We start from the raw sequence: 13,056 nt of genomic DNA, 5'->3' as shown, positions 1-13,056 counted from the left end.
AGCTCTTGGGAGATGGAAGTGTGGGAGATGAACGTTTCAAGATGAGATGTTGTTGTTACTTTGTTTCTTTTTTATTGTTTATTCGGATGGTTATTGGGAAGACATTTGTGTACAATTTATTGTAGTTTTATGGTTTTTCTATTTCTTAGTTGTAATGAAATTGATCTTCCATCGTTGGATCTTGGAGATGTGAACAATTAGCGTTTCAACGCTTCGGAAATCATTTTAATCGCTTTGGAAATCATTTTTATATCACAAAGCAGGTGAAATTGCATGAAATGAGGCGGACCCGTTTTGGACCCGGATCTGGATCTGGGTCCAACTTTTTTAGACCCGGCGGATCCGACCCGTTGCCATCCCTAATTGTGATCATCCCATCACAGAAGAGCAAATGATAAACAAAACGCTCTCCACTTTCCACGCCTCTAATATCATATTGGCAGAACAATACAGGTTCAGAGCTTTCAAAAAGTACTCTGAGCTAATCTCAGTACTACTTGTGGCTGAACAAAATAATGATCTTTTGCTGAAAAATCATAATCTTAGACCTACGGGGTCTTCAGCCACTCATGAGATAAATGCATAGAAAGCTCTAATCCACCAGAAGCAAATGCTATACATATGTGGGTGACGGTAATTACAACGGTCGTGGGAGAGGACGTGGTAATTACCGTGGCCGAGGGCGTGGACGTGGAAGAGGCCGATTTTCCCCAAGAAATAATAATTTTAAACATTCTGATAAAAATTGGGGACAATCATCTGGAAATCAGAGCAGACGTCCTATAAAGGAAATGATACTTGCCATAGATGTGGCATGACTGGGCACTGGGGCCGCACATGTCGTACTGCCAAACATTTGGTAGATCTATATCAAGCTTCAATAAAAAACAAAGGAAAAAATGCTGAAGCAAACTTTGTTAATGAAGCCACTACATCCATGCCCAGCCTTGATGTTTCAGATTTTTTTATGGATGATGCTGAAGTTGAAAATAAGTTTGTTTAGATCACAATCGATTAATGTGCTTAGTTTATTTCAACTGCTTCAATATCCACTTTCATGTATTTGTTCCTTATTATTAATAAAAATACTTTTTTCTTATACTAATCATCGTATTTATTATTTATGAAGATATGAATTCATCAGAAGTTGGAACTAAAGAACAATGTCTCCTGGACAGTGGGACAACACACACCATATTGAAAAATAAAGAGTATTTTTCAAAACTTACAATATTCCAAGCAAATGTTAGTACAATTTCTGGGACAGCCAAGCTAATTGAAGGCTCTGGAAAAGCTTGCATTATATTTCCAAATGGGACAAAATTGATAATTAATGACGCATTATATTCGAGTAAATCTCGAAGGAACCTCATAAGTTTCAAAGATGTACGTCAGAATGGTTACCATTTGGAAACAATGACGGTGAACAAAGAGGAATTCATATGCCTAACGGCAGAGAAAAACGGCAAGAAATACATCTATGAAAAATTGCCAGCAATTTCCTCGGGACTATATCGCATAGATATACGTCCGATTGAAATTAATATGATATCTAACCAGAAGTTAGATAATAGAAAATCATTTACTCTATGGCATGACCGATTAGGCCATCCTGGCACAGGAATGATGCATAGAATCATTGAAAACTCAATGGACACTCTATAAAGAATGTCAAAATTCCTCGGTCAAATGAATTAACATGCTCTGCATGCTCACTTGGCAAATTGATAATCAGACCATCTATAAATAAGATTGCCACTGAATCTCCAATGTTTTTAGAAAGAATTCAAGGAGATATTTGTGGGCCTATTCATCCTGCATGTGGACCATTTCGTTATTTCATGGTATTAATTGATGCCTCTACTCGATGGTCACATGTGAGCCTTCTGTCAAGCAGAAATGTTGCATTTGCAAAACTTTTGGCTCAAATAATTCGATTAAGAACTCAATTCCCAGATCATACAATAAAGAAAATAAGATTAGACAATGCTGGGGAATTTACATCCCAAACATTTAATGACTATTGCATGTCTATTGGGATTATTGTTGAGCACCCTGTACCTCATGTACATACACAAAATGGTCTTGCTGAATCATTAATCAAAAGACTACAATTAATTGCAAGACCATTAATAATGAGGTCAAAATTGCCATCTACTACTTGGGGTCATGCTATATTACATGCGGCAACATTGATAAGATTAAGGCCGACAGCCTATCACAAATTCTCACCATTACAATTAGTATCTGGTCGAGAACCGAATATCTCACATTTGAGAATTTTTGGGTGCGCTGTACATGTACCTATTGCTCCGCCCCAACGTACTAAAATGGGTCCACAAAGAAGGATGGGAATATATGTTGGATTTGAATCTCCATCAATTATCAAATATTTAGAGCCAACAACTGGTGATCTATTTACGGCTCGATTTGCCGACTGTCATTTTAATGAGTCGGTATTCCCATCCTTGGGGGAGAGAAAGTGGACCCACAAAATATAAAATCGGAAATTACATGGAACGCATCGCAAATGTCGTTTCTGGACCCGAGAACAAATTCATGTGAACAAGAAGTCAAGAAAATTGTTCATCTGCAAAGTATTGCAAACCAATTGCCAGATGCATTCACAGATTCTAAGAAAGTGACAAAGTCACATGTACCTGCTGCGAATGCTCCGGAACGGATTGAAATTCCTAATGACAATAAGGCAATTGAAAATGAGTCAATAGCACGTCGAAAACGTGGCAGACCACCCGGTTCTAAAGATTTAAAACCGAGAAAAATGAAAAAGGCAGGGAGACAACGAACGAAATTAATATAAATCTCCCAACAGAGCATGATGAAAACAAAAATGAAGAGAAACGTGTTCCAGAAAAAGAGAACGAGAACAATGAAACTCAATTAATATATTGTTTCTACAAAGAGACAATGGAATCGAAAAGATGTTGTCTTGAATGAAATTTTTGCTTACTCGATAGCGGTTGAAATGACATACGATGAAAATGATGTAGAGCCAAATACGTTGATGAATGTCGCCGTAGAAAAGATTGGCCAAAATGGAAAGAGGCAATTCAAGCAGAATTGAGATCACTTGAAAAACGTGAAGTATCCCAAATACCAAAAGGTGTAAAACCAGTTGGGTACAAATGGGTATTCGTGAGAAAACGAAATGAGAAAAATGAGGTTACTAGATATAAGGCAAGATTAGTAGCCCAAGGCTTCTCGCAAATGCCAGGGATTGATTATGATGAGACATATTCTCCAGTAGTCGATGCAACTACACTAAGATTTCTGGTAAGTTTATCAGTTTCGAAAGGATTGCAAATGAGATTGATGGATGTAGTGACCGCATATTTGTATGGCTCACTTGACACAGATATTTATATGAAAGTTCCTGAAGGACTAAAACTACCAGAAAATTGCATGCCCAAAGAGATGTTCTCAATAAAATTGAGAAAATCACTCTATGGGTTAAAACAATCTGGAAGAATGTGGTATAATCGTCTTAGTGAATACCTATTGAAAGAAGGATTCAAAAATAATCAAATCAGTCCCTGTGTTTTCATTAAGCGATCTAAATCAGGATTCGCGATCATTGCTGTATATGTCGATGATTTGAACATTATCGGAACTCCTAGAGAACTTGAAGCACTGCAAAATACTTGATGAAAGAATTTGAGATGAAAGATCTCGGGAAGACAAAATTTTGCCTTGGCCTGCAAATGGAACATCTAAGAAATGGGATTTTTGTCCATCAATCAAACTATACAGAAAAAATCCTGAAACGTTTTTTCATGGACAAAGCCCACCCAATAAGTTCTCCAATGGTAGTGCGTTCCCTGAATGAGAAAGATGATCCATTCAGACCACGAGAAGAAACGAGGAGATTCTTGGTCCTGAAGTACCATATCTAAGTGCAATTGGTGCTTTAATGTACTTGGCTAACAATACTCGACCTGACATAGCTTTTTCAGTAAACTTGTTAGCTAGATACAGCAATGCACCAACAAGAGACATTGGAATGGAGTCAGACACTTATTACGTTATCTTCGAGGAACACAAGATCTCGGATTATTCTATCAGTCAAGACCCAATGCGTCACTCATTGGATATGCAGATGCTGGCTACCTCTCAGACCCACAAAAGGCTAAGTCTCAATCCGGATATGTATTCACTTATGGAGGTACTGCAATATCTTGGAAATCACAAGCAGACTTTGACGGCCACATCATCAAATCATGCGAATTAATTGCTCTTTATGAAGCTGGAAGGGAATGTGTATGGCTAAGGTCAATGATCAAGAATATCCAAGAAGAATGGGATGGAAACAATAACAACAAATCCAACTATCATCTACGAAGACAATACTGCATGCATCACCCAAGTAAGCGAAGGGTACATCAAAGGAGACAGAACTAAACATTTATCACCAAAGCTCTTCTTCACTCATGACCTCCAAAAGGAAGGGACGATCAACATTCGACAAATCCAATCATGTGAGAATCTTGCAGATTTATTCACCAAATCCCTTCCGGCGAAGAAATTTGAAGAATTAGTCCGAAAAATTGGAATGCGTCATCTTCATGATATATGCTAGATTCAGGGGGAGTATTATATGCGCTGCACTCTTTTTCCCTTCGATCAGGTTTTTATCCCACTGGGTTTTTCCTGACAAGGTTTTTAATGAGGCAGTTGATTTTAAGCATATAAGGATACATAATAGTTGTACTCTTTCCCTAGTTATGGATTTTTCCCACGGGATTTTTCCTAACAAAGATTCTTAATGAGACAACGTCTATTATGACTTATAAGTGGACATTCAAGGGGGAGTGTTGAGAAACAGTGGAATGAACAATTCCACTGTTTACATGTGTGAAGTCCACTGTTCACATATGTGTGAAGTCCATTTTTCTGCGTGCACTTAATGCATGTCAGGTAATTTTCTCCGTGTTGAAAATTTGCAATTGTGCACAGTAGAAAACTTTGCTTATAATACAGTGTAAGAAATCAGTTTACACATCAATGCAATACAATACTCTCTGATATATTTACATAACTCTCTCTCTCTCTATTTCTCACAACAGTTTGGAAGTTTTATAGAGGTATTTATTAGTATGAAAGTGTATACGGATGTCATAGCAAAGTTTGACCAAAACCAGGTGAAAACTAAGTTCTATTTACAGAGAAAACGAAAGAAACCAGATTAGATTTGAGCACGCACGGTGCGCAGGCCTGTTGCGCTTGATGCATAAACGATTCGCTGTGCGCATGAGGATTCGAGGAGTGCATCTGATTTTGTGCTTCTGAGTTTTGCTCACTGTCTTAATGTCGCTCGTTCGTAACGTCAGAGTATTATCAGACGAATTTAGGCGTGTGGAGCATATTTGAAGATTTGACCGAATTTTGTTATTTTTCCATTCTTTAAAAATTCCTTTTATCCTCATTAAATGTTATCTCTTGGATTCAGAAATTAATTAATTTAAGAAATAAAAATCTCATTTTCATAATCTCTTTGTACTTAGAAATTATTTATTAAAACATAATTAATTATCTAGAATAATTGATTTTTATTAAAAATACAATTAATTAATTGATTTTTTTGAAAATGATTTTTAAAACTAGAATTGAAATAAATAAATAGATTTCATATATTTTTAAAACTATTTGTCGTGCGACTGGTCAAAGGGGCAACTCGGGTGTTTTCGCTTTACCTGACCCACATAGAGCTCCTAGCAATTTTGTATGAGCTTCAAGAGGCGTTTAAACAGGCCAAGAGCATTGGCATCTGTCGCTTGAGGCACTCTGAAAAATTCAAAGGTTGCAGCAGGCCAACGCCCACTATCACTCGCTTGCTCGTAGAGTCGTAGTATTGATGAAGTCCAGTTACTGTTCTTTTGTTCAATTGTTAAAGTTAATGTTACTATTAGATAACATTATATGTAAAAGGATAGAATAATCTTTTACTTAGTCTTTAACTAGTCATAGGCCTGTATTGTAAACCTATAAATATTGAATGCCAGGGTTAACCACACAGGGTTAACACAATTATTCTCCACACTTGTACATGGTATCACAACCATTGAAAAATTAAATATTTTTTTTCTCTCTCCTCTGGCCTGCCGCCCGCCGCTCATAGTCATGGATGCCGCCTACGGCGCCGCCACGTCCACTTCCGCTGCCACCTCGTCGTTTCCCTTCTTTCGCGACCAAGTTTTTCTGGCCACCTTGTCCGGCCTGTCGGCCGCCGCCGCTGCTGGTTACACCAGCCCACCGTCACACTCGTCGGTCGCTGCTGGTTTCTCTAGCCCCATGCCCATGTTTCCAGTGAGTTTCGGCCTCACCGGCGCCTCTCCGGTCCCCAGCCCACCTCAGCGCCCTACACCGCGCCTCCCACCTGGGTTTGCTCATCCGACCCTTCAATTTGCGTCGTCTTCATCGTTTTCGGCCTGCCTTTCTGCCCCGCCACCGATGTTCAGCCTCCCGCAATAACGTCAGAGTATTATCAGACGAATTTAGGCGTGTGGAGCATATTTGAAGATTTGACCGAATTTTGTTATTTTTCCATTCTTTAAAAATTCCTTTTATCCTCATTAAAAGTTATCTTTTGGATTCAGAAATCAATTAATTTAAGAAATAAAAATTTGATTTTCGTAATCTCTTTGTACTTAGAAATTATTTATTAAAACATAATTAATTATCTAGAATAATTAATTATTATTAAAAATACAATTAATTAATTGGTTTTTTTGAAAATGATTTTTAAAACTAGAATTGAAATAAATAAATAGATTTTATATATTTTAAAACTATTTGTCGTGCGACTGGTCAAAGGGTCCACTTGGGTGTTTGCACTTTACCTGACCCACATAGAGCTCCTAGCAACTTTGTACGAGCTTCAAGAGGTGTTTAAACAGGCCAAGAGCATTGGCATTTGTCGCTTGAGGCGCTCCGAAAAATTCAAAGGTTGCAGCAGGCCAATGCCCACTATCACTCACTTGCTCGTAGAGTCGTAGTATTGATGAAGTCCAGTTACTGTTCTTTTGTTCAATTGTTAAAGTTGATGTTACTATTAGATAACATTATATGTAAAACGGTAGAATAATATTTAACTTAGTCTTTAACTACTCATAGGCCTATATTGTAAATATATATATATTGAATGCCAGGGTTAACCACACAGGGTTAACACAATTATTCTCCACACTTATACATGGTATCACAACCATAGAAAAATTAAATTTTTTTTTCTCTCTCCTCTGGCCTGCCGCCCGCCGCCCATAGTCATGGATGCCGCCTACGCCGCCGCCACGTCCACTTCCGCTGCCACCTCGTCGTTGCCCTTCTTTCACGACCAAGATTTTCCGGCCACCTCCTCCAGCCTGTCGGCCGCCGCCGCTGCTGGTTACACCAGCCCACTGTCACACTCGTCGGTCGCTATTGGTTTCTCTAGCCCCACGCCCACGTTTCCAGTGAGTTTCGGCCTCACCAGCATAGGCCTCACCGACGCCTCTCCGGTCCCCAACCCACCTCAACGCCCTACACCGCGCCTCCCACCTGGGTTTGCTCATCCGGCCCTTCAATTTGCGTCGTCTTTATCGTTTTCGGCCGGTCCTTCTGCCTCGCCACCGATGATCAACCTCCCGCAATCGTCTCCCCCTTATCTTACGAACTTGGTAACCATCACTCTCTCTTCCCCCGAGGATTATCTTTTACGGAAAACTCAAATAACTTGCCTCCTGCTTTCTCATCAATTACTTGGCCTTGTTGATGGTACTGCTATTATTCCTCCTGCTACTATACTTGATGAATCTGGTAATACTGTTCCTAATATGCACTTTTATGAATATCTGCGTATTGATCAGCAAGTAAAATCATCTATTTTTGCTACTTTATCTCGTGATGTTTTTATTGATGTTCATGATTTGCACACTTCTGTCCATATTTGGAATAGATTACAGTCTCGATTTATGCATGCAAGTGTGGCTCGTTCTATAGAGTTAAAGGACGTTTGACTCATATTAAAAAGAATGAATCTCAATCTATGGATGGTTATTTAAGTGAAATAAAGGTTATTGTTGATTCTCTTGCTGCTATTCAGTGCCCTGTGTCAAATCAGGATTTAGTTCAGTATGCCCTTTTTGGTCTGGATCGTGATTCTGAATATAATCACAGTGTTACTACCTTGCTGCATTATCCATTCCCTATTAGTTTTGATGATCTACGGCCTAAGTTGCTTCTTCATGAACAACGTCTGAAAAATTCGAGGGATGGATCTGATTCTTCCTCCCATCATGCCTTACTTGTTGTTCAATCTACTGGTTCTGGATCAAGTTCCTCCTCAAAGTTTAATTCTGGAGGGAGGAATCGGGGAAGAAATAACAGAAATCCTGGGGGTAACAACAATCGTGGTGGTAACAATAATCAGAATGCTCGTGGTAATAATGGTGGGAATAGGGGAAATAATAATCCTCGTGGTTCAGGAAACAACAACAACAACATTGCTAATCGGGGACGCTCCAATGGTATGAGTAAATATTCTAACTTGTCATCCTATAGTATGCCTTGTATAGATTATATTATTAATGATTTATCGTCTGCAGGGAGTAATTCATCAAGTAGCAATGTAACCTCAACCCCTACTTCCAATACTTGTGGTTTATGTTGGTTTCTATTGTCCTCAACGTTTCAATTCCAGCTTTGTTCCCTCTTCCTCTGAGAGTGTCACTCGAACCTTTAGCTGCACTGTCTGTTGGTGGTGAGGCTAATGATTCAGTCTGGCATCCGGATTCGGGAGCCGCATCTCATATGACTCTTTAGGATGGTAAGTTTTCTGCTAAAACTTCTTATACTGGGTCTAGTTCTGTTGTAGTTGGTAATGGTACCTTACTCCCTATTAAAAGTACTGGAAATTTAACCTTAAAAACTACAAGTCGTCTCATCCAGTTGTCACCTGTCTGTCATGTTCCTACATTAAAACATAATTTATTATCAGTTAATAAGTTCTGTCAAGACAATGATTGTGTTGTGAGTTTTGATAAAAATTCTATTTATGTTAAGGACCAGACAACGGGGGAGCATCTGCTTCGGGGATCCAGTAAGCAAGGTGTCTACCCTCTTCAGCCCAGCATTGTCCCTCTTGAGTCTTCTGTTCCTGCTTTCCTAGCCACTAAGGAATCAGACGACGTTTGGCATGCTCGTCCGGGTCACACCTCTTCTAGCATTTTAGGATTTTTTTGTTCATATAAATATATCACGTGTACCTCTAAGTTTCATGATGATTGTGTTCGATGTAAGCTAGGAAAGATACATCCTTTGCTTTTTGATTTAGTTGAACATATTTCTACATATCCATTATATAAAATTCACAGTGATCTTTGGCAATCTCCTGTTTTGTCCAATCAATTATTTCGTTATTGTGTTGTGTTTGTTGATGATTTGTCGCGATATTCATGGATTTATCCCTTGCGTTGAAAATCGAAAGTTTATTCTAAATTCCTTATGTTTCAAAAGATGGCTGAAAATCTATTTGATTGCAAAATTAAATATTTCAAAGTGATGGAGGAAGGGAATTTGACAATTCTACTCTTCTCCAACATTTTTTCTAATAATGGAATAATTTTTCAAAAATCTTGTCCCCATACTCCAGCTCAAAACGGTGTTTCTGACTTCCCGACTGAATTTTGGGTTGATGCATCATATACTGCCACTTACACTATCAATAGATTACCCAGCTCAGTTTTAGGGGGTGTTTCTCCTTTTGAAAAATTGTTTCATTGTCCCCCTTCCTATTGTTTTTTGAAAACATTTGGATGTGAATGCTTTCCCTTGTTTCCGAACTCTAAAAATCACAAACTGCAACCTAAGTCTAAAACCAGTGTTTTTATTGGATATGCATTGGATTATAAAGGGTATCGTTGTTTTGATCCTACTACCAAGAAAGCGTTCACTAGTCTTCATGTTCTTTTTCATGAACATAAGTTTCCTTATCGCACTCTTGTGGGTCCTCAGTTTACCGTGTCTTACACCTCCCCCTTAGTCCTGACTTGTGACTGGAATCTTACAAACCTTGCCCGTGCTGACCCGCACATGCACGTGGGGCCCTCGACCCCTACTCGCAGCACCCTCGCTGCCTCCCTTCTAGCCGAGGCCACGTATGCTGTGCGATCCGCCTCGCCCGCTGGTTTCAGCGATAGCCCCCCCAGCTAGACGATACCCCTTTTGCCTGCCCCGCTGACGAGCCAGCCCATGCTGGTTTTAGCTCCAGCCCTCGCCAACTCGCTGCTCCATCATCGACCGCTCGACTCTCTCGAGCCTCGCATGCCCGGGTCACCTAGTGTGCCACACTCTCCTAGTCTGCGCTCCCCTAGTCCGTCCTCACCCGCGTCTGTCTCCTCGCCTATTTCTTCGCCACCCCTTGTCGTCCAAAGCTGTCACCCCATGGTCACCAGGTTAAAGGACGGTGTGTCCAAGCCAAAGGTCTTAATGAACTTAAAATCTGACATCGTCGAGTCTGAATCGACTAATTTTAAACAAGCTTCTAAAGATTCATGTTGGCGTCAAGCTATGCTTGATGAATATAATGCTTTAATCAATAATGACACATGGGAGTTGGTACCTCGAAACTATGACAAGAATTTACTTGGTTGTAAGTGGGTTTATCGGATTAAATATAATTCTGATGGTTCCCTAGAGCGGATCAAAGCCAGACTTGTTGTTTTTGGCAATCACCAGCAGACAGGTATTGATTACTTTGAAACCTTTAGTCCTATTGTAAAGCCTACTACTGTTCGCTTGGTTCTCACTATTGCTGTTTCTCTTAAATGGTCTATTCGTCCTATTGTAGTCCTCTTCTTGTTGCCAAATTCATTTATGTTCTTTCTTCTCAATTTGCTATGAAGGATTTAGGGGATCTTTATTACTTCTTAGGTGTTAAGGTTGTGCGTACTCCCTCTGGTTTATTTTTGTCTCAACACAAGTATGTTTATGATTTAATTCGTAAATCCCATCTTAATACTGTTAAACCAGTTACCAGGATTAACACAATTATTCTCCACACTTGTATAGTTACGGTAATGATCAACAGACCCCATTCCCTGGCATTTGATGCCAGGAGCCAGGAGGAGTCTTGGTTGAAATTTCTGTTGTCTTCCTTTGATTAGCCGTTGCCAAAAGAAAATATCGAGATAAATGCAAAGTGTCATGGGCCATTCACCTGGACGTCTTGACTTTCAAGTCCATTTGTTTGAAAACTCGTGCATCTTGTCACATTAAGCCACATGTGTTTTGGGTTCAGTGGTCATGTTCATAAATTTTAGTTTGCTACTTTGGGCCGTGCAGATGTCAATTGATGAGGTGACTAATTGTGATACTAATTTTATGTGTAGATATCTGAATTACATTGATGTACTTTACAAATTTCTTCGGTAACATAAAAGTATAGTTTTAGATTTTGAGCCAAATTTTCTATTTTAAATATGTTCTTGTAATTACACTCCTTATATTATGCTTACCATATGGAAGATAAATAATTTTTTTTTTTGGTAAGATGTAATTTTTGGGATGTAATCTTAGGGACTTGAAAGGAGGAATTGTAAGGTAAATCTTCCTTTAAGTGTTTTCACTTGATGGAATTCAAACACTTAACCTTGAGATAATGAGGTGGAATCTCTTTATTGCATTGCTGAAAATAAGTTTTTGTAATAGTGACAAAAATTTCATTATGACATACGAAACTATAGACTATTTCTATTTTAGAATATTATTAGTTTTTGGCTCTAGGTGAGATTTAGGGTACTTTTTTTTTAAAAGAGAAATTTCATTAATTGAAGGCCAAACGACATGTACAATAGATATTAAAGAAAAAACAAGATACAATTAAACAAGGTTATTAACTCAAATTCGTATTTGAAGAAACTACAATGAACCAGATCGAGCAATACAACCTAGTGAAGGATTATGTCATCGATCAAGTGTAACAAACTAGATATATATGGACAAATTATAAAGATAATATATTTAATAATATTAGGTGATCGCAACGTTTTGCTAGAAGCTAATTGCGGTTTGTTGGACTAGTATATATAGGGACAACTACTAAAGTATATTGGGTCCTATGAGGTCACACAATGTGACAACCCTTGGGTATTACCCGAATCCATTTGTGAAATGGGGTTGGGGGGTCTTTATTTGGGTGGAGTAAAATGTAACTCATGAGTTTATTAGACTCATAATGTGTATGACATTATGAGGCAAATAAAGCCTCATTAAGCACCTCCTTTGCATCTGCCTTATATAGGGATATGGGGGTTACAAAGTGAGTACATTTTTACATTACATTTCCTAGAGAGAAAAATCAGATTTTCTCCCTACTCCTCCTCTCCCCATTTGACCACCATACACCTAAAAAGCAAGAGAATTCTACACTCTTTCATACTAGCATACGTAGTGATCCAAGGGTTGTTCGTGGACCAATATTAGAGGAACGACGTTTGACGTTCTAAACGATCTACACTAGAAGGCTTGTGGTGTAAGAGGAATTCACGCATCAAGAGCTATTATTCTATATACTCTTATTAGATTGATGTTAATTTATGCAAAGATCTTTGGTTAGATGTTTGACTATGTGATACTCTTTTTTCGCATTAAGCATCTAAAATCCTACATTGGTACCAGAGCGCCTATTATATAGATTAATGTGATCATGTTGATGCACATGTTTTCCTTCAATTTTTAGTTCATTTAGGGGAGGGTAGTAGCATGAGGATGTTATTTTCATGATTAATATATGAGTTTCATCAAGTGGGAGTATAAAAGTTGTTTATACATTTTTCAATATGATTATTTGCATGAGCATGTTATTTGCATGATTAAAATATGATTAGCCGGTCGCCACTCATGTCTTCGAAATGATCGGTTATTTCGAGGCGATGAGAGGTTGGGTTTTCCTTATAGCCAAGAGTTGGCTACTGACATCAATCTGCACTCACTTCATAATGGGTTCAACCAATTTAGGTTGAACTTTAATATGAATGGGTTGACAAAGACCCTTGCTGAGTT

The 13,056-nt window shown here is 38.6% G+C and overlaps 1 protein-coding gene across 1 annotated transcript; it reads left to right on the top strand.

Annotated features, from left to right (window-relative positions):
• Positions 1-5,089: 5,089 nt before the first annotated feature.
• Positions 5,090-9,431, top strand: LOC125499617 (uncharacterized). Its single transcript, XM_048648649.1, has 2 exons — positions 5,090-8,522; positions 8,601-9,431. The coding sequence occupies exons 1-2, from the start codon at positions 8,042-8,044 to the stop codon at positions 8,714-8,716; spliced, it is 597 nt and encodes a 198-aa protein (XP_048504606.1). The 5' UTR covers positions 5,090-8,041; the 3' UTR covers positions 8,717-9,431.
• The last annotated feature ends 3,625 nt before the right edge of the window (positions 9,432-13,056 follow it).

This window comes from Beta vulgaris, chromosome 7 (genome assembly GCF_026745355.1).
Source record: "Beta vulgaris subsp. vulgaris cultivar EL10 chromosome 7, EL10.2, whole genome shotgun sequence".
Lineage (NCBI taxonomy): Eukaryota > Viridiplantae > Streptophyta > Magnoliopsida > Caryophyllales > Amaranthaceae > Beta > Beta vulgaris.
The sequence above is the reverse complement of the archived record's forward strand: the minus strand, read 5'-3'. Positions and strand labels throughout refer to the sequence as shown.

Excerpts from the sequence above, each read along its gene's own strand:
- LOC125499617 (XM_048648649.1), top strand. The coding sequence starts at position 8,042 with ATGGATGGTTATTTAAGTGAAATAAAGGTTATTGTTGATTCTCTTGCT. Across the intron at positions 8,523-8,600 it reads TAATCGGGGACGCTCCAATG|GGAGTAATTCATCAAGTAGC; the intron begins GTATGAGTAAAT and ends TATCGTCTGCAG.